Raw genomic sequence first — 22689 nt, 5'->3', positions numbered from 1 at the left:
TAAGTGGAAACTTGAAAAATTTGGCCCGTTTAGATTTTGTGAGTCCATCTGGCTTCAATGAGAGGTGTGAAGGAGGTGGTTGAGCAGCTCTCTGCTGTTAGTGATGGTTCTTAATGAAGCAGAGGATACAAGAAACTCTGGAGCACATTTTTTAACAAGGGGAAAAATGAGATAACTTGTGTAATTACAAGATGCTGAGCCCAACACGCATCCCCCTGACCGTGTCCTTCCATGCTTATCCCCATCCTGCATCCTGCCAGCCTGCATCCCACACCCACATCCCTGCCTTTGCTTCTTCCATCCTCATCCCTGCTCCTGCATCCTCCATCTTCATCCTCCACCCCTATGCTGCAGGTTGTGTCACTGACCCTGTCTTAGACTCACAGAATCATTTTGGTTGGAAAAGCCCCTCAAGATCATTGAGTCCAACCGTTCCCCACCCCTGTCCCTGCCCCATGTCCTGAGAACCTCATGTCCGTCTGTCCAACCCTCCAGGGATGGTGACTCCAGCACTGCCCTGGGCAGCCTGTTCCAATGCCCCACAGCCCTTTGGGGAAGAAATTGTTCCCAGATCCAACCTCAACCTCCCCTGGCGCAACCTGAGGCCGTTTCCTCTGCTCCTGGCGCTTGTTCCTGGGGAGCAGAGCCCGACCCCCCTGGCTCCAAGCTCCTTTCAGGCAGTTCAGAGATCAGAAGGTCTCCCCTCAGCTCCTGTTCTCCAGCTGAACCCCCCAGGTCCCTCAGCCGCTCCCATCACACTTGTGCTCCAGCCCCTCACCAGCTCCGTTCCCTTCTCTCCACTCGCTCCAGCACGTCAAGGCCCTTCTTGTGAGGTGATCCCACCACCCCTCTGGCTGCCATTTTGAGCCCTGAGGTGATTCTGGTGCCCCTGCTGCCGCCATTTTGTGTCTGAGGGGATTTTGGTTCCCCTGGGGCCGCCATTTTGAGCCCTGAGGTGAGGGGCCCAAAATTGCCCCCAGATTCCAGGTTTGGCCTCCCCAGTGCCCAGTGCAAGGGGGACCTTCCCCCAGCTGATGTTCCCAAACCCCCATCCCCCAGCCCATGTCCCCACCCTGCACCTCCACATCCCACATCCCCCCTGCATTGTCCCTCATGTCCCTCCCCATGTCTCCATCCTCCAGCCCATGTCCTCCATCCCCCACTCCCCATCCCACCTCCCTCACCCCATATCCCCCCAATGCCCCTCCACCCCATCCTTTGGGGTCCCCCAGCCCTTCTCCATCTCCCCGTCCCTGTCCCTCACCTGGACAGAGCAGCAGGATCAGTGTCGTGACCCACACACCCCTTGGGGGTGGGCAGCTCCCTGTCCCCATCCCTGTGACCCTCCAGGCCAGGCCAGCCCTGTGGGGACACTCCATCAGAGTAGCCCCCACCCCTGCCTCAGCCCACCCTGGGGGGTTGTCACCCTATTTCCATCCCCACCACCCCATCCCTCCCACCCCAGCAGCCACCAGACCCCACTCGCCATCTCCCTTGGTCCCTTGTTGGGGTCGCCAAGTGCCACCAGACCCTCCAGCACCCAGTTCCCAGCTCTGCCCTCATCCAGCTCCACTCCTGCAGCACCAGCTGGCACCGTGGGCCGCCATGTCCTGTCCCCACCCAGACCCCTCACCCTCATGCCACCCAGCCCTGTCCTGCCACCTTCCAACTGCCACCCGGGGCCCATCTGTCACGTCCCACCAACCCAATGTCCTTCTACTGGCCATCCCTCCCCTCTGTTGCTTTCCCCTTCCCTCCATTTCCCTCTCTCCTCCAACTGCCACCCATCCCATCCCATCCCATCCCATCCCATCCCATCCCATCCCATCCCATCCCATCCCATCCTGTCCCCCCCATCCCATCCCACCCTGTCCCATTCCCATCCCCCCCATCCCATCCCACTCCACCCCACCCCACCCCATCCCATCTCATCCCCCCCCATCCCATCCCATCCCATCCCATCCCATTCCATCCCACTCCACCCCACCCCACCCCACCTCACCCCACCCTATCCCATCTCATCCCCCCCATCCCATCCCATCCCATCCCATCCCATCCCATCCCATCCCATCGCATCCCATCCCATCCCACCCCACCCTGTCCCATCCCCATCCCCCCCCGTCCCATCCCATCCCATCCCATCCCATCCCATCCCATCCCATCCCACCCCATCCCATCCCATCCCCATCCATCCCATCCCATCCCATCCCATCCCCACCGCCCCCATCCCATCTCATCCCCATCCCCATCCCCATTCCCATCCCTGCCTCCCCCATCCCATCCCATCCCATCCCATCCCATCCCCATTCCCCATTCCCCATTCCCCATTCCCCATACCTCCTCCAGCTTCCACCTGGGCCTGTTCCGCCACCCTTCACCACCCCAGTCCCACTTCCAACTGCCACCATCCCTCTTCATCCTGCCACTCGTTTTGTCCCCTCCTGTCCCCTCCCCTCCTGACCCTCCCTGTTCCACCTCAACCTCAGTCCCCCTGCTGGCATCCAGCACCTCGTGCCCCTGGGCCTCTGCTTTTCCAACCAGCACGTAACTGAATTCCAGAGATCAGAAGCCGTTAATGCTGAAACCGTCGTTCTTCCCATCACGGCCTTTAAACGGAAAACGCTGCATGGCATGTTGTTGCTGTTTCTCCTTCCCCCCAGGGCCGTGGCGCTGGGTGAGGGGGTCATGGCCAAGCTCAGCCCTTCTCCTGCCCATGGCATGAGGGTCTTCTCCTGGATGTGCCACCCAGGAATGGTGTGGCTCCTCCTGGGATGGAGGCTCCCGGATACCGGGGTTGCCTGTCACTCCTCGGGTAAAGGCATTAAAGAAATGCTGTTGAGGGCATGGGTGCGAAGCAGAGGTGAAGTACTGAAATGTAGAGGGAAGACAAAAAAATAAAGGGAGACATCAGCCCTTTGGGAGCCCCTCAGTGATCCCCAGCAGAGGAGACAAAGCGCGATGAATCACAGAATCACAGAATAGTTTGGGTTGAAGGACCTTCCCAGCTCCCCCAGTGCCCCCCCTGCCATGAGCAGGGACATCTTCACCAGCTCAGGGTGCTCAGAGCCCCGTCCAGCCTGGCCTGGGATGTCTCCAGGGATGGTTCAGCCACCACCTCTCTGGCCAACCTGGGCCAGGCTCTCACCACCCTCAGGGCAACAATTTCTTCCTCATGTCCAGCCTGAATCTCCCTCCTTCAGTTTAAAACCATCACCCCTTGTCCTGTCACAACAGGCCCTGTTCAGAAGTCTCTCCCTATCTTTCTTATCAGCCCCTTTTAAGCACTGAAAGGCCACACTAAGGTCTCCTTGGAGCTTCTGTTCTCCAGCTGAACACCCCAGCTCTCTCAGCCTGTCCCCCAGCAGAGCTGTTCCAGCCTCACATCATTCCTGTGGCTCCTCTGGCCCCTCTCCAGCAGGTCCATGTGCGTCCTGTGCTGAGGATCCTAGAGCAAGTATCTCCACCAGAAGCTACAGAATCACAGACCCATAGGGTGGCTGAGGCTGGAAGGCACCACTGGAGGTCATCTGGTCCAAACCCCTGGTCAAGTCACTTGAGCTGAGCTCTGCACACTCCAAGGGAAGGGAGAAGTAGAAACAGATGTGCAGTTTCTCACAGTGAACCAAATGTTTCAGTTCTTGCTATTAAAAAGGATGGGGCTTGGGGAGGTCATTGCAAGGGTCCTGTTTGCCTTCACACATCTACAGCTCTGCAGCTGCCTGAAAGGAGCTTGGAGCCAGGGGGGGTCGGGCTCTGCTCCCCAGGAACAAGCGCCAGGAGCAGAGGAAACGGCCTCAAGTTGCACCAGGGGAGGTTGAGGTTGGATGTGGGGAACAATTTGTTCCCCAAAGGGCTGTGGGGCATTGGAACAGGCTGCCCAGGGCAGTGCTGGAGTCACCATCCCTGGAGGGCTGGACAGACGGACATGAGGTTCTCAGGACATGGGGCAGGGACAGGGCTGGGGGAATGGTTGGACTCTATGATCTTGAGGGGCTTTTCCAACCAAAATGATTCTGTGAGTCTACGACCACCAGCAGACTCTGAAGGACACTGAGCTCCTGGCAGTGTTTGCTGCTGTGCAGATTTTTGAGGAAGAAATGGTGAAGAAAACTGATCAAGAAGGAAGCTGCTGTAAAGCAGTGACTTCCCAGCTGTTCCCTGGGCTCCCCAGGGTTTGGGCCATAAGGCTCTTCTTCTTCTGTGTACAAAAAAAGCCTTTCTCCACCTCCCTTGACTATTTCAGACTCTCCCAGCGCGATAAATGCACAGCAAATGTCATGTTGCTCTCCAGGAGTGAAGGGATGCCGTCAAAAGCAGAGAAATCTGTGCAAAAGAAGCAGTGGGGAAAAAAACAGTTATCTGCGTCACCAAGTGCTTCCCTGTTGGTGCAAACGATGAAGAATGGCGCTAAAGCACCAAAAAAATGTTCATTCTCCAGTTTCTGGGGCTTCTGCCCAGTGGAGAAGTGACATGACTGGGGGTCTGCCTGCAGAGACGCCCACTTCTTAACCTGCGGTTTCATTTTTATTATATTAAAAATAAAAATTAAAATGTATCGCTCTACTGCAGATGTTGTGACATTTCTGACCCAGATTTCCCTGCCTCTTCAATCTATAAACAGCCTCGGAAACCTCACGGCTTTGTAATTCCCTGCTGTGATGCTGCAGCAAGATCCTTTGTGAGCTGACCAGAACTGATCTGCTTTACGAAGAGAAGAAGTGTCCAGTATGGTCACCTTGGAGACCACAAACATTTCCAGGTGTGGACCAACCCACATGGAGAAATACACGACACAAGACCTTATTGCGGCCTTTCTGGACTTAAAAGAGGCTGAGAAGAAAGATGGGGACAGACTTTTGAGCAGGGCCTGTTGTGATAAGACAAGGGGTGATGGTTTAAACTAAAGGAGGGAGATTCAGGCCGGACATGAGGAAGAAATTGTTGCCCTGAGGGTGGTGAGAGCCTGGCCCAGGTTGGCCAGAGGGGTGGTGGATGAACCATCCCTGGAGACATCCCAGGCCAGGCTGGACGGGGCTCTGAGCAACCTGAGCTGGTGAAGATGTCCCTGCTCATGGCAGGGGGGGCACTGGGGGAGCTGGAAGGTTCTTCAACCCAAACCATTCTGCAATTCTATGATTCTATGTCTCATTGGCTATGGAGGAGCTCAGCTGGAGGTCTTGGCCCTGATGGATGGAGAAGAGGGGACATCAGCTGGGGGTAACAGGGTGTCACTTGCAACACCCAAGGGTTTCTTTGGAGGCTTTTGAGTGACCCCAGTGACCCCTGTGCTTTTCTGGGGGATAAGGACGTGGGTGGGGGTCCCCTTGGGTGCCTTCTCCATGGTCACTGCAGTGGGTGAAATAAGATTTCTCTTCACACCCTGTAAAAACTGACAAACCACACCAAAAAAGAATGAAAACAAAGGTATTTTGAAGGCCTTGTGTTCAATGGTGAACATCAAGGAACCATGGAAAAGGATTATCTGCATTTCCAAGAACTTTATGTAGAATTCCAATTGCAAAATAGATTACATAAGCTCATATCATTTCAAGCTCTTATTATAACGACACTTGAAACAATCTGGCCTTTGCTTTGCATCCATGTGTACGTAATTTGCACAACATATAAGCTCATGACCCACTTGGGAAGGACATCTCAGGCACGAAGGAGCAGCAACAAGTCAATGGGGAGAGAGCTCTCACGATGGAGGGGAGACCAGCAGGTGAATGTGGGCACTGATAAGCTCCTTGGGGTGCATAAATTATTATATGGATGCAAAACTGGACATATTTTGGTTCAATTTTCTGGTTCAAAACAAGAAAAAAAAATCAAAGAATGGTTTTCCTGTGAGATTTCTGTTGAGAAAGGAGAGCAGACTGAGATGTGGAGGGGCTGGAGAAGCAGGGCTGGCATCCCAAAGGAGAGGTGGAGAGCACCGGAGTAATTTAAGGACAGTAATGAGCATTAGGTGAGAAAATTAGCCATTTGGATGTCTGGCTGATGTACAAATTGCGTATGGGGAGGACTTGGGGGTTCATATTCATAACCAGACTGCATCTCATGGCTCAGAAATACCCAGATGTACTGGAAAACTGGCGCTCAGCGTCTGCAGGTTCTTCTGCTTGATGTAATCCTTATTTATTTTGCTGTTTCTTATGAAACCGAGATGAAGTTTTGAAGCAGAAAACGCATTATGTGAATACAATGTCTTGTAAAAAGGCAGCTGCATGACCCTCTGGATATTAGTATAATGCTATTGCAGCAGATAACAAATAATATTAGCTGGAAATGGTTCCTAGCTGTTAGGCAAAATTATTATATTGTCAAATGTGATGAATGAGGGAAGCGGAGAAGGCTTTAGCATCCTATCTGGGTAGTTATTTGCTGTAATGTTATTCTGGATGTCTGCTGCAAGCTTCTCTACCCCGCCTGCTCCAATCTTGCCCTTGAATGCAGATGTGATGTGCCAGCCGAGGTCTTTGCTTCTCTCTTGAGCCACCAACAGCATGAGGCTTTGCCCAGATAAAAAGTCCAGTTTCTCAAAGCAAACAAACAGCTCACATTGTAGAATTTTTCCAAAATCTATTTGAAAACTATATACAACATTTTTGGGTGGATTTCCTTTATTTGTATAGTTGTGGGGTCAATGAGGTGCTGCATTAGGGGTCTTTCTCTTGTTGCAGGCTTCTCAGGAGCTCCTAGAACCTTCTCCTCCTTCTTGAGGCCAAGTTCCAGCAATATTACAATGTGCAAGGGGGGACAGAAGTCCTAGTAATGTGTTTATATTGATAATTTCCACAGGTAAAGGCACTTGTGCTGGAGCGGTGGCCTCCTGAGTGCAGCTCCTGGAGATGGCTCTTGTGAAGGACACAGAGCCCACGAGAGATTTATTCCCTTACAATGGAACAAATTCCTAAGAAGTAACAAGTGGTGTTTTTTTCACTTTTGTTTTTCACCTCAGTTTGCCCACGGATGTTGGAAGGGGAGCAGCGGTGCTGCTCATGGGTCTCAGCATCTCACCCTGGTGGCTACGGTGGCTGATTTCCCACTGCAGCTGGTGGTTACAGGACATCACCCAAGACCACCGTGGGATTTTTATGGCAGTTGGTAACATCCTACACGCTGGAGATGGTGTAAACCCAAAAAGTGTCCTTTCTCCATGGTTTAATTTTGAAAGGAGGTTGGATCCAGGGGGGGTCGGGCTCTGCTCCCTGGGAACAAGTGCCAGGAGCAGAGGAAACGGCCTCAAGTTGCACCAGGGGAGGTTGAGGTTGGATGTGGGGAGCAATTTCTTCCCCAAAGGGCTGTGGGGCATTGGAACAGGCTGCCCAGGGCAGTGCTGGAGTCACCATCCCTGGAGGGTTGGACAGACGGACATGAGGTTCTCAGGACACGGGGCAGTGCCAGGGCTGGGGGAACGGTTGGACTCGATGATCCTGAGGTTCTCTCCCAACCAAAATGATTCTGTGATTCCATGGTAGACCATGCTCCCTCTTCCTCTGGACTGTGATGGATTTTGAACCCCTTTCCAGTGCCCCATCCAAGGGCTTTGGGAGGAGTTTCCGCACTGTGATCGAAAAAGGGCTGCAAGCCCTGATGGGTTGGGGGATACCACTGTGTGTGAAGCACCTTCACAATTCCAAGCTCTGCATCATGCCAGCTGCTTCCCATCCTCGGGGAGCTTGGAAAAAATCCATGCAATCAAAATAGTAGTTCAAAATCATATATTTAGGCCTTTTAAACTCGGGAACACTTGTCTCTGCAAAATGACTTGTTGGAGAAGCAAAGCAATGTGATATATATATCAGGAGGGGAATGCTGGTAGCATTAGGTAGTGATAATTTCTGTTTGATGATGGTGCAGCCGAAACAGGATTATTATATCGAGTTTTTATTATTATCCTCCAAGAAGAATGTTAAAACATAAAGGGGGCAGGGAGAAAAATCACAGCAATGGTTAAAAGTTTGGAAAAATCTGTGTTACAGTGGGAGCCTCTGGGCGCTCGTCTCATAAGGAAGAGTTTGATCATCTCATACAGGAATTTACATGAGCAACAGGGATCTGGTGTCAGACAAAAAAATGAAACAATCTTATGGCTAGTAATGAGTAACATCAAAGTGGAAATAAGCTTTAAGTTTTTAACAGTGGGAGTAATAAAAGAAGAACATTTAACTGTTCATTATGAATGGCTCGTTGCTGCTATGTGCTTTGTTAGGAGATTTCAGCTGAAAACTCTCCTCTAGTCCAACTAGAAGTGATGGAGCTTCATGCTGCAAGATGTCAGCTCTCCTGGACCCTAAGGCAACAGTCTGTGCAAGTTGGGACCAAGGAAAAGTATTTTAAATGATCCATGGTGCCACACAGTCTAATTCTGGAAGTGTCCAAAGGTCATTAGAGATGTCCTGGTGCCACAAAAGCTCTTCAAGCATCTCAACTTGGTGTTCTTGCTAGTGTGTCTGCAAGATCCCTGGTGGCAACCTCTTTGTTGACATGTGTACAGCTCTCCTCTCTTGTTACCAGGAGATCAGTGCTGAGTTTTCCTGTGCTTACAAAGAGATGGGCATCTTTTGGTCTCTGTCTGGATCCCATGGGGCCTCCTCATTTAGAGCAAGAAGCTATGCCTGAGTGTGGTGAACATGTTTAGGTAACCAAGATGATGCCGTGGTAGTGCCTTCAAGGACTCCTAGAAGCTTGCAAGTCCTGCTCACACATTCATCATAGAGAAGATAGAATAATTTTGGTTGGAAAAGGTCATCGAGTCAAACCGTTCCCCAGCCCTGCACTGCCCCATGTCCTGAGAACCTCATGTCCGTCTGTCCAACCCTCCAGGGATGGTGACTCCAGCACTGCCCTGGGCAGCCTGTTCCAATGCCCCACAGCCCTTTGGGGAAGAAATTGTTCCCCACATCCAATCTCTGCATGTTAGGGACTCAATGTAGTGGGAAAAGTTAGATGTTTCAAGAACATTTTGTTGACAGCATCTTCCACCAAAATCAACAGCTGAGATGAACTCTTCCTTAACTCTCTTTTAATTAATTCCAAATTTACTGTACATTTTTGATGGTGGACAGTGCAGAAGAGTGGACATGTCACCTCTTTGCCCACCTGGCAGAGTCTCCTTTCCAACCCTGTTGGCTGGGGCAGCCAAGAGCTTTGAAGGTTGGTCACAGGAGGGTTAAGATGGAAAATGGAAACAAAGACTAGTTGCACATGGGCTATCAAGATAATGGGTTGAATCTGGGTTGATTTAGTGTCTCAAGTTAAAAATGTCAGTGCAAGAATGAGTGAGGAGAGAGCCCAAGCCTTCCCTCATCCCTGTTGCAGTACCCAACACCTTAAATGAGCTTTTAAAGGCTCCTTTAAACAGGCACTGTAGGAAAGACACATATTTCAGTATGTTAATCTTAGAAAAAAATCAGACATGTCTCAAAAGGTATAAGTTCCAGTTTAAGTTGGGGAACTACCTGTTGAAGAGCAGTGTAGGGGAAAGGGACCTGGGGGTCCTGGGGACAGCAGGGTGACCATAAGCCAGCACTGGGCCCTTGTGGCCAGGAAGCCAATGGTACCTGGGGTGGGTTAGAAGGGGGTGGTCAGTAGGTCAGAGAGGTTCTCCTGCCCCTCTGCTCTGCCCTGGGGAGACCACACCTGGAATATTGTGTCCAGTTGTGGCCCCTGAGGTCCAGCAGGACAGGGAACTGCTGGAGAGAGTCCAGCGCAGCCACCAAGATGCTGCAGGGAGTGGAGCATCTCCCGTGTGAGGAAAGGCTGAGGGAGCTGGGGCTCTGGAGCTGGACAAGAGGACACTGAGGGGTGATCTCATTAATGGTGATCAATATATAAAGGGTGAGTGTCAGGAGGATGGAGCCAGGCTCTTCTGGGTGACAACCAGTGATAGGGTAATGGGTTCAAACTGGAACACAGGAGGTTCCACTTAAATCTGAGAAGAAACTTGTTCCTGGTGAGGGTGGCAGAGCCTGGCCCAGGCTGCCCAGGGAGGTTGTGGAGTCTCCTTCTGTGCAGACATTCCAACCCCCTGGACACCTTCCTGTGTAACCTCATCTGGGTGTTCCTGCTCCATGGGGGGATTGCACTGGATGAGCTTTCCAGGTCCCTTCCAACTCCCGACATTCTGGGATTCTGGGATTCTGTGAAAAGGTGCTCATTTGCACTGGACTACCCACTCGCTCTAGAATGAATTAAACTGAATTAAAAATGAATTAAATAAGCTCCAGATGAGCATACGCACTTTCCAAGGCTTGATAGCATCTCTGCCAAAAAATTTGAAGTTCATGGTGTTTTATTGACTGTTGCTTTCCTAGTGTATGAACTTGTGAATTGGGCTGTTGGATATCAGAGATGGTTCATGGCACTGTATTATACATGGGCACCGTTTTAGTCCAGGGTCACCTCTGTCATTTGTAGGGAAAAAAAACGCTACCACCCTGAAACTCTTAAATGCAGGAATTAAAATAATGCATCCTCCACGGTGCAAAGTGGAGGAGAAAGTGTAAAGAAATGTGGTGCCGCTCTAGATCAGCTTTATTTAGTGCATTTCCAGCTTTATTTAGTGCATCTGTGATTTTATCACTGAAGAAAACAAACTAGAAAATTATAAATATTATGTCAAGTCTACTAAAAACTTCACAGAAATAGGCTGAAATACCTTAACACAGGATAAACCATATTTCAGGGGAAGCAAGCAGAACTCCAAAGACAATGGTGTCTTAATTAACCAGAGGGCTGAAATAACAAATAGCACAAGGCTTCTGCACTACTGTAAATTTTACCCAAATAAATTGAATTTTTTAGGAAGGGGGAGATTTTCAGAGAAATAGACTTTTTAACCGCAGATTTTACTTCCTTGTTGCGTAAAGTGTAAATGATGGGTTTTAGCAAGGGAGTTAAAATTGAGAAGACAATGTTGCTTATGACATGGACATCAGCGGGGATGTCCACTCTGTAGGACACATATGCCACAGCGATGGAGGAGTAGTAAGTGCCCACCACAAGCAGATGGGAGATACATGTTGAAAAAGCTTTGGTGCGACCCTCTTTGGAGTTGATCTTTAGCATGGAGAGGATGATGCGGACGTATGAGAGGGTGACGAGCAACAGAGGGAGGACCGACACTGTCATAGCGATGGAGAACCCCAAGAAGGTCTGGAAATCGGCACTGAAGTCCAAGCACCACTGCCAGGTGGTCACAAAGGCAGTGGTGAACCGTGGTGGTGTCCCTGTAGGTTAGCTGAGAGGTCTGCATGATGATGGGCACGGGTATGAGCAGCGCGATGATCCAGGCACTCGCTGCCAGCTGGATGTTCAGTCTTCTTGTCATCTTGGCCAGGTAACGGAGGGGGTTGCAGATGGCTTCGTAGGGATCACAAGCCATGACCACCAGCAGAAGCGCCTCAGTTACCGTCAACCCGTGAAAACCGTACATCTGCAGGAACAGCCCCAAAATGAGATGGTTTTAGCGTCGACCAGGAACACTGCCAGCATTTTGGGGATGGTGGTGGTTGTAAACAGCATGTCTAAAACAGAATGGTTAATCAGGAAGAAGTACATGGGTTTGTGGAGCATATGGTCGACCACAACCACGGTGATGATGATGGCATTACCAACCAGGATCAGCAGGTAGAATAGCAAGAACACAATGAAGAAGAAGGTCTGGAAATCCTGGAGGGCTGGAAACCCCACCAAGAAGAAGACTTTAGTGGAAGCATTGCTGTTGCAGCTTTCCACAGTAGGGCTGGTCAAAACACCTACAAGGATGAAGAAGGAAAGAGGCCGATGCTCAGGAAGATGTTCTCTAAGGAGCTTTGCAGAGGTTCTGCAAGGAAAACACACGTTGGATGAAATCTTGCAGAGCCGAGCACACTGCAAGACACAGCTCAGCCCCTCCGGTCTCTAATTCGCAATTAAGGTGATTTGGATTCTCTGCCTTCAGACACATGGTGTGAATTTTGGGGTTGTCCTGTGCAAGGAAAGGAGTTGGACTCGATGATCCTCGTGGATCCCTTCCAACTGAGGACATCCTATGATTTTATGTTGATGATGTGGATCATGTATATAGATGGCACGCTCTTCAGCTTTGGGCACAAAGGGCGAGGATTCGTCTCACCAGGCTTTGGGTGCTCTCCACACCATGTGCACTGGTCCTCCTGTGTCCTCGTTAAACAGTCTTTTAGCCCAGTTCTGACTGTAGTCATTTAAGAGCTCCTCATACACTATTAGAACTTTAGGTCCCCAAACAGCTGCTTTTCTCTCTATTTGCTGTTGGAAAGTCACAGTTACAGAGCTAGAGGCCAGTAACCAGACTCCTAAAGTAAGATCAGAGTAGCTCTAAAGGACTGATCAAAATACACCAGTTCCTCCATCTAAGGAACGGAGCTCCCAAGCATCCCCTTTACTTTTGGAGGGACCAAAGAAATAACACACATGATACCAAATCCATCATCTTCTATAAAGATTTTAACATTAAAAGGAAAACATCCAAAACCTCATGTAATTTAAACAACACAACCAAGACAGGTGACGTTGCATACAAACAAATTAATCAAGCTAACTCAAAGAAATGATCTATCCCCCAAATCTCTATTTCAGGGTGATGGCTACTTGCCTACTGATGAATAACACAAACAAGAGACAGAGTCAACTGGTGAAGAGAAGCGTTCAGAGCTGCTTGTGTGTCCATGACGCAACAAATGCTAAAAGTGAAGGATGTGCTTGTGGATCAAGATAAATTGTCTTATTTTGATACTCTCAGAAAACTGGACATGGATGTACCCAAATCACTGGGCACTGGGCAGAATTACATCTGGCACTGATTCTTTTCTGAGCTTCTTGGATTATAGCCAGATTCCAAAAAGAAAGTCTTAACTATCTTCATCCTAATAGCAAAAGAAAATAGTCTTTCTTCACCTGAACTCAGTGCTGTGGTGTTGAAATGAACACATGGACAGTTTAGATGACAGGAAACAATACAGGTAACAAGTAGAACAACCGTTAGGCAGTAAATGCCTGGCAAACAGCAAATACCTTTCTAACTAAAACAAGTGGTCCATGGGGAAAAGGGACATTTTGGGGGATGCAGGACCGAGGAGGAGATGTGTTGCATTAAGGAAATGCCCGTTCATCTTCTCCAAGGGAATTTGGGGAATTAACTCAGGAACAGCCAACCATCCACCTCTCTTTTTCCAGGTTATTATCGACTTTGCTACCCAAAGTCATTCTCATCACCGTTTTTCATGCCCACATTACCCGTAGTTGGTTACTCGCATCATTTCCCACCGTCATTGTGGCACGTGGTCGATTTCTGCTGCTGTTGCTGAAATTCAGATGAAAATATATAATTTCTTCAGACTTCCAGGTCATTTCGTGGTACAAAAAAGCAAAGGAGTTTTCACAGTAATTATTTTTTTGCTGATGTAGGTCAGCATCACTTCTTTTACTGTAGTAAGAAATATTTGAGGGACTTGTAACATTCAAAGACATTGTCAAGAATAAATATCCATCAGTGACTTCAGCTCAGATGGAGGGGGACATGATGTGTGACAGCTTACAGCCTTATATGTCTATATTTTACATAATGTAGCTCTACAATTGTATTATTCATACAAACTTGTGGTGCTTTCTGGATTTCTCCAGGAAGGGTTAGAAAGACCACACCATACTTTTCAATTTATTTTACATTTTGAGTTTTTAATATTCCTGAGTTTCTTTCCTCTCAATGGAAATATTTGTTTTGTTGCTCATAAAGATTTAATGTGCATTGGAAAGGACTATTCTGCCTAAGCCCAATGGAATATTCTTGTTTGCTGTGACAAGCAGCGTTTTGGAAACTTCCAGCATCTTCTGTTCAATGCACGAAACAGCTGCATTTCATGGACACAAATTCCTTTGGAATTGATCTATTTTTTTCTAACATAGGGTAAATCAAAACTAAGATAATGTTCAGAAGAAAAAACAACAACCTGGTTTTCATTAGGCTCATGCTAAAAAAAGAAGGAGAAATTAAGCTTAATTAAGTTTTTATCATTTTCTTGGTTTCCTTATCCCAATTTGAGATAGAGGAAATAAAGCTATCATGGAAATGTTTTGTGCTTGGCCACAAGTAGTTGAGAGTAATGGTTGGTCTCATGCAATTTCCTAACATTATTAAATCTCTGGTAATTTTCGGATAGTTTTACCTTTCACCCAGAAAGTCATCTCCATAACCATATAGGAGAGATCCATTTAATATTACAAATTAATAGATTTTCTGCCACACCGAAATTTAAATACAACTGATACTTTGTTCACTCTCTACCTCTCATCTAATCTACCCTTCTCAATTTCTCTTTCTTGTTATTATTTTTTCCAAAATGGTAACCTTCAAGGATGTAATTTGTATAAACAAAGCTGCGCTATTAAAAAAACCAAGATAATTTATTATATTGAATTAAAATTGCCGGCGTGTAATGTCCTTAAAATAAGCATTGATTTGAAGTTGTTTTCAGACATACTAGATCAAATTCTCATTCTTTGGAGCCTGTTGACATGTATTACAATCATATTTTTCCATCCTGGACCCCAGGAGGACAAAGTAAATCCAAATGAAACACTTAGTTAGTCTGAAAAATATTATCGTATTAGCAGAATAGTATCAACAATAAGTCACTTGCACTTTGAAGTTATAACAAAGCCTTCCCCTTCTGTATTGTTATCCTTAGTGGGAAGCATGGAACTCCTGCAATACATCAATGGGCAAAGCCACCGCTGATATCAAACATATTTGAACGCGTTGTCCTGCTCCTCACCCAGAGATGCTCCCCAGAGCTGGGACACCCACACATTGTTTTCCCTCTAGAGTATCTCAACAGCTTTGAATCCCCATGTTGTTTGTTGCAGTGACAGCAGATGAAGATCATACAACAGATTTGCACAGTCAAAGAGCAGCAAAGGAAGAGTTTTCACCACCTAGATCTTGTCCTGTGATGGCCACGGGATGTTGTGATGAGGCCGGTGGAGAAACACTGGAGGAAGTCCAGTCTTTTCTTCCCAGATCTGGAGGAGCTTACCATGGTCCAAGTGGCAAGCAACAGGATGAGAGGAAACGGCCTCAAGTTGCACCAGGGGAGGTTTACATTGGATATTTGGAAATTTCTCCATCTCTGTTCTCCAGGATTTTCAGGTCAAGCCAAATACACAGCTCAACAGCAAAGACAACGTTCATGGGACTGGTCTGGGCAACATCTCTGGCTGCCCAGGAGTTTCATAGAATAATTTTGGTTGGAAGAGCCCCTCAAGATCATCGAGTCCAACCATTCTCCCACCCCTGGCACTGCTCCATGTCCTGAGAACCTCATGTCCGTCTGTCCAACCCTCCAGGGATGGTGACTCCAGCACTGCCCTGGGCAGCCTGTTCCAATGTCCCACAGCCCTTTGGGGAAGAAATTGTTCCCCACATCCAACCTCAACCTCCCCTGGCGCAACTTGAAGCCGTTTCCTCTGCTCCTGGTGCTTGTTCCTGGGGAGCAGAGCCCGACCCTCCATGCTACAACCTTGGGTTTCCTTGAGTGCCCTACTTGCAGGTTGGCCTCTGGCTCTTAATTCTTCCTCAGAGAAGAGCACAGGATTGCTCCATGAACCATGTATGTCTAGGTATGTTGACCAACACACAATCCCTTTACATGGACAACCAGGTGACTACTTCAGCCATCCCTGAGCCACTTCTGCGAGCAGCCCATCTCCTTGCTGTCTCCATCCCTGAGATGATCACCTCTAAACCTCACAGCTTCTTCTTTGGGAGTTCTGTGGCCTGGATACTCCAGGCATGTGGCATGAGAAGACATTACCACCTGGCTCTATAGTCAATGAAGGGAGATATTTCCTTTGATGGGCAATTCTAGTCACTAAACTAAACTCCTTCTCCAAATGTCCTTCCAGATCAGTGTCCTCTTGCTACAGATTCCTACATAAATATTTTCACTGTCTCTTCACCATCTTAAGTGAAAGCTGCCAGATGGCAATTAATAAGGGCTAAATCCTGTCCTGTGTGAGGAGGTTCTGATGCACTCAGGCTTCTGTGGTGCAGGATGTGTCCTTGGACACAACACAGAAAAATATAGCTTTGGTTACAATATCAGAAATTAGTGAATAATGCACCCTCATGCATCTAAGGAGCATCTAGATACATAACAAAAACACAAACCAGTCTCATTTCCATTGCTCAAATCGAATTATTCCTCCAAATTGCAGTCACGTCTTTGACAAATGAAAGAGCCGGAGAGCTCTGGCAGGTGGTGGGATCTGGTGGTGCTCCTGCAGTGTGTCCTCAAAGTCATTTTGCCCAGGGTGATCCCTGGGAGGAGAAGTCAAGCCAGATTATAGGTGTGGTTTAGGTAACAGTTCCTTGGGTCCAATGTCCTGGGGCTGAATCCTCAGACTGGAGGAGGTGGGATCAACGGAGCATCGCTGAGGGCTTGGTAAGAGGCTGAGAACTTTTTGGGAGCCTGGGGACACAAAGATGGATCCCAGTTTGGTTTTATTTAAAGTGTGAGATGGGATTCATGGCAGATTGGGCCAGCTAGTTTTTAGACAGAACCTTTGAAATAAACTTTTACTGAATTCTCAGTATGTTTTCATTATTATCTTGCCCCCTGCCATTCTCAGGTCACATCCTGACCAAAAGCCATCACAGCCAGAAACAGTAATACGGTGGAGCGGTGCAAAGTCCGTCCTGAATGGACTTAGTGTCTTCGATAGGCTCCAACTGCTCATGACATTTGTTGAGGTTTTGGTGTGAGGTTCACACCTTCTCCATCACGTTTCTCCTGTGGATGTTGTCCTGCAGTCCACATCTGCTCCAGGGACTAACAGGGGGACACCAGCTACGTTTCCAAACAGACAAACACACACAATTATGGTTTCCTGAGCTTAGACTATGGATGAGAAAAGTCTCCTCTACCTTTAGCCACCTGAACAGTCAGTTCTAATATTCTTCTAGGACCACAGGTGGTTAAATGTCTCTTGTATGGTGCTAAGGAGGAACTCATTTCTGATAATAAACCATTTGAGCTGTGATCTTGTCAGTTACAATTTAATTTTTCATTACATGTAACTTCTGATATATGCACTATAGGTGATGCTGGGATTATCTAGCCTCTGCTTATCCTCAACAAATTGGTGGAAAAATACATTAGGGGACACAATACTTCCTTCAGGATGGCAATTTTTATTAAACTACTGTGAAACACCCACACATCCAGGACTAAGAGCTGCTCCAGCTTAAAATGTCATCAATGGTTTCCCTGGGGACTGGACAGAGATGCTTAAGGTGTCGGTTGGTTCACAGCGATCTGCTAGACCTGACTATTGGATGATCTTGAGCACAACAATGGCTGGTGGTAGCTGAGTTATCTCTTCCCGGGAAAGCAGCTCTGTAGGACCTCGGTGTTGTCACCACCGTGGTGTCTGCAGCTCTCCATGTGTGATGGCCATGGTGGTGGGGAGGATGGAGAGGTGACCACAAACACACGCTCAGCAGCTCTGAGGTCCCTGCTCCTGCTCCGGGCCATGGTGAACGAGATGCTCCTCTGGGGAAGCTCATCTCGTTTGGAAGCAGATGTCTGGCATAGTTGGAGATACTGCACCGTGAAAATGCTAGACATGAGCTGTGTGGACTTGCTCAAGTGTGACTAGCAGATGTCAGCCCAAGAGGCTGCTGAATCCTGTATAAACAAAAATGACTGAATCACAGAATTGTTCAGGTTGGAAGACACCTCTGGAGATCAACTACATCATCTACAGCAGGTTCCCCAGGACTGTGTAGCTGATGGAGGTGGAGGCTCCATGACCTCTCTGAGCAGCCTCGTGTTTGGGTGGAGGACTGTGGTTGCACTAAGCAGCAGCCTCCCTGTGCCATGCCCTTTCCCAAGCACATCTGGCCAGGTGTGGGACAGGGCAGCAGAAGCCAACCAGACCTTTCCGAATGAGTCTCTGGTACCTCTTGAAGGCCAAGTCCTTTCACCTGGGAGCTCCCACTCTTCCCAGCTGGGACCACCCTTTGGGATGGCAGAAGAACCAAGCCCCATGCTAGTCCAGCTCAGTTCATGACTTTCCTTTCATCTCTTTTTCTTCTCCGTCCTTCCCTTTGCCCTCAGACTTGTCTGAGGTACCTTCTCCCGCTGTCTGCGATTGCATGAGTCTCCCTCGTGCTCCAGATGGTTCCTCTCCCTGCCTGGAGCCCAAACCCCCAATGTCCCACCCTCACCTTCCCTGAATCCGCAAATCTGAAAATGTTTTTGCAGATCTTCAGGAACTGCCCGTTTGCAAATCAACACTGCTACCACACCTGCCCGGTCCCACCTTCCATGCTCATCTCTGCTCATCTGGTTTCTGTGGCCGCTTCTTGGAGCACCTCTTGGTGCAAGAAGACCAAGGGCACGTGTCCCCTTTTCCCCATGCAGGAGGCAGGATCTGGCCCTGCTCCATGGGCATGAGAGCAAATGTCATCAACGCTAAGCCATGGTCACGCTCAGCGCAAATGGGACAGGCAATGGCTCTGCTCGTTTCTGTGCATTTTCTAACGAACACCTTCTGGAGCAATTTCCCACTTAAATTTCCGTTTGCATCCAAGCGGTCACGGTGCCCCTGACAATGGAGCCCCTGGGTGCTCGTGTTCAAAACACTCCCTGTAAACATGCGGGAGAAGTTGAATTTCCAAACATGTTTGTTTCAAAACACCAGTTCCTACACTTGGGTGGCAACGCCAGTGAAAATAGCACAAATTGGTCTCTTAGTGGCTTTTACATCTTCGGGGGCTTAGAAATGTTTTTCAGAATAATTAATATCCAGGGATGGGATAATCAGAGCTTGCACGGCTGGTGCTGGAGCGTTCCAAAGCCTCGGGGAGCCCCAGCCGTTGATTGCACAGTACTGGTGAGCATCCAGTAACAGTTTTAAAGGTCTTAAACCTTTAAAATGTTTTGTTTTTGCAGGCCTGGCATATTAAGAAGCTCTGGGTGACCTGGTCGATGGAGACAATTTCCACTTTGGGCTGCTCTGCAGATGTGGGGTGTCATCCGGGAGCCAACTTTTGTTCTATAAGTAATAAAGCCATGGGCACTGCTCTACCCTGAAAATGTCCCAGAGCAGCGCGAGTTCTTTCATTCTACCTTGGGTTCACACAACCACAGCAGCCAAAGCTGTCATGTCGTCCCTTTGCCATCTGTTTATGGACCCCACTGCGGTGCTGGTCCAGCTCTGGGTCCTCAGCACAGGACACACATGGACCTGCTGGAGAGGGGCCAGAGGAGCCCCAGGAATGATGCGCGGCTGGGACAGCTCTGCTGGGGGACAGGCTGAGAGAGCTGGGGTGTTCAGCTGGAGAACAGAAGCTCCAGGGAGACCTTAGTGTGGCCTTTCCGGACTTAAAAGGGGCCGATAAGAAAGATGGAGAGAGACTTTTGAGCAGGGCCTGTTGTGACAGGACAAGGGGTGACAGTTTTAAACTAAAAGATGGAGATTCATGCTGGACATGAGGAAGAAATTGTTGTCCCTGAGGGTGGTGAGAGCCTGTCCCAGGTTGGCCAGAGAGGTGGTGGATGAACCATCCCTGGAGACATCCCAGGCCAGGCTGGACGGGGCTCTGAGCAACCTGAGCTGGTGCAGATGTCCCTGCTCATGGCAGGGGGGGCAATGGGGGAGCTGGGAAGGTCCTTCAACACAAACTATTCTGTGACTTTATGATTCTTGAACTTGAGCTGCTGGTCCTCTGCATCTCTGCAACCTCGTGGGCTGTGAATCCCCAGGTTGCACTGCCCGCTGCATAAAACCAGATCTTTGCTGTTTTATACCAATCTCCTGGCTTTGGTGAGCATCCCCTGGTCCTGCTGCTGGGGGTGTTCAAATGTCAGATCTTGTCCCCATAGCTTGAGGTCCCAAAACAAGGACAGAGAGGGTGTGTTGGGGCCGGATGAAGATGACACCTTCCTTCCATTCCCATTGCGCTTGTGATTTTTCTGTTTACGAGGCATGTGCCATCCTGTTAAAAAGGGATGCTCTTCACGTGGGCAGCCCCAAATTTATAGGCAGGGCTGGGCATTTTCTGTGCAGGAAATGGAGAGGTGGGCGTCAGTGTTTTGATTCACTGGGAAATTTGTCTGAACAGCCCTGACATTGCAGATGGGGAAACTGAGGCTGAACTGAGGATGGGATGTCCCTAGGACCTGCTCAAGATGTGTGTGAGTGCAGATCTTCCTCACACAAAACCGCAACAGTGGAAACCTAGAACTGTCGTTCATTTTTTCCTTTTGCTTGGCTAAAAACTGTCAGATAAATTCATTTTATTGTTTTAAAATTTCCTGCTTTTGCCCAGGGATATGCACAGAGTTAAAATCCATCCCCATCCCCAGGAGTCTCTGCTGGACTGAGGGATGGAGGATCCGTGGGGCTTGGGGGATGTGGACTCTGGGACTTTGCAGGCTCCCTCCTTGCATGGAGCGTCCTCCTTCTCTGCTCTAACACTGCCACCCCCCGGCACATTGGCACACAGCTCCCCGGAGCCGCTGGACCCCTCCTCTTCTCTGCCAGTGGCAGAAGAGGTCATCCATCCATCCATCCATCCATCCATCCATCCATCCATCCCTCCATCCCTCCATCCATCCCTCCATCCCTCCATCCATCCTTCCTCCATGCATGCATGCATGCATCCATCCATCCATCCATCCATCCATCCATCCTTCCTCCACCCACCCACCCACCCATCCATCCCCTCCGTCATCCATCTCCATCCTGGGCTGCAGTGGCTGATGTCTCTGCATGTTCCCACCAGCTTTTCAGTAGGCAAATACCCCCCAGGTAGTTATTTCTGGGGGATATATGGCTTAAGTGACTGGCACGTGGGTGAAAGCCCCTCATGCCTTACCTCCTTGCAGTGTCCGTGCAAGTCGCACAACCGCTTTCTCTACATGTCATTGAGGTTTTCACTTATGGATGGATTTATCATCAATGGACACCTTTTTAATCCTCCTTCGCGCCACACTATAGAATCGTAGAACCATAGAATCAATCACAGAATCATAGAATCACAGAATCATTTTGGTTGGAAGAGACCCTGAAGATCATTGAGTCCAACTGTTAACTCAACCCTGGCACTAACCCATGTCCCTAAGAACCTGATCTATGAGACAAGAAAGGATTTGGGTTTATATCAGCACAGTCCTAGCCCAGGGACTTGGACTAACGCGCTGGTGGAACAAGGCTCACCAGGGTTTGCAACATCTGCCCTGGACTCACAGTGGAGATCCTGTAAGTGTTGGCTGGAAAAACCTTTCTGGCCACCAACCCAACCTCCCCCCACAAACGGGACTGTCCCCAACATGGGTCAGGGCATCATGTCCTCAGAGCATCTGATATTTTTCAATTGAGCCTAAAGGAGCTACCTGGGGGTGAAAATCTCCACTTCATCAGGGGAAAGCCTACTGTGAGATGTGGGCTGCTCAGGGTCCTGCAAATCTCATGTTAGAATCACAGGACATTTTGGGTTGGAAGGGACCTTAAAGCTCCCCCAGTGCCACCCCTGCCATGAGCAGGGACATCTTCACCAGCTCAGGTTGCTCAGAGCCCCGTCCAGCCTGGCCTGGGATGTCTCCAGGGATGGTTCAGCCACCACCTCTCTGGCCAACCTGGGACAGGCTCTCACCACCCTCAGGGACAACAATTCCTTCCTCGTTTCCAGCCTGAATCTCCCTCCTTTAGTTTCAAACCATCACTCCTTGTCCTATCACAACAGGCCCTGCTCAAAAGTCTCTCCCCATCTTTCATTTTGGCCCCTTTTAAGTATGGAAAGGCCGCACTAAGGTCTCCCTGGAGCTTCTGTTCTCCAGCTGAACACCCCAACTCTCTCAGCCTGTCAGGAAGGAAGGACCTGGGATGTCAGTGGAAGAGAAATTCAGGGTTGCTAAATAGTTAATGACTGTCCTGACTCAGTGAAACGTGGAGTAGTAAATTGTTTTTCTCTTGGGGCCACTATTGGATCATCTTATGGATGAGGTGGCTGCTGGCCACTTGTACAGGGGTGGCCTCTTCTTAATTGCTCCTGCAACCTTTGAGAGTTCCTCCCAAGCAGGACGATTGCTCATGTGTGGACATCTTCCTCTCCTATTTGGAAAATCCAATTAGCCTGGCTTAATGAGAAGGTGCCGTTGTGCCTGGGAGGTATTTTTCTGATGTTGCTGCAGCTGAGCTTAGCCCTTTGGAGGGCTGGCCAAGTGTCCTGCTCATGGGAGGCTCTTGGCGTAGAAAGGAGATGAGTGATGGAGCATGGCAGCTTTGCCATGAGACCTGATCATCACTTGGAAATCAAGAAAAAAATAGTTAAATTTTAATACTTTGAGGCTGTTCTGTGTGTTGCTGCTCAGGCTCTGATGGAGAGGACTTTGGAGCCTGCTGAATGTCACTGTGGCACTGCCCTCCTTGGCCATCTGCAATAGCTGGCTCTAAGCTCAGCTTATCTGTGCTTGCAGCTGGCATGGCGGGGCTTAACGTGATTCCTGCCTGTTTTCTCAACTGCTTTCGCTCTGCACTCTTCCAGATTTGCAGCCTCCCGCCATGACTTTACAAAACCATCAATGGAAGTGACCCTGTCCTAAGTCCTTCAAAGTAAGTCCCAGGCAATTTTAAACTATTGACATTATCTAAGCTCCC

General features: G+C 48.9%; 1 protein-coding gene across 1 annotated transcript; it reads right to left on the bottom strand.

Moving 5' to 3' along the window:
- Positions 1-4234: 4234 nt before the first annotated feature.
- Positions 4235-13296, bottom strand: OR2AT4 (olfactory receptor family 2 subfamily AT member 4; the record flags this gene model as incomplete). Its single annotated transcript, XM_082043514.1, is given in 5 exon segments — positions 4235-4323; positions 10788-11188; positions 11190-11448; positions 11451-11762; positions 13275-13296. Coding segments are annotated over 5 exon segments (1083 nt in total).
- Between the last annotated feature and the right edge of the window lie 9393 nt (positions 13297-22689).

This window comes from Streptopelia decaocto (genome assembly GCF_964273445.1).
Source record: "Streptopelia decaocto genome assembly, chromosome: 1".
NCBI lineage: Eukaryota > Metazoa > Chordata > Aves > Columbiformes > Columbidae > Streptopelia > Streptopelia decaocto.
The sequence above is the reverse complement of the archived record's forward strand: the minus strand, read 5'-3'. Positions and strand labels throughout refer to the sequence as shown.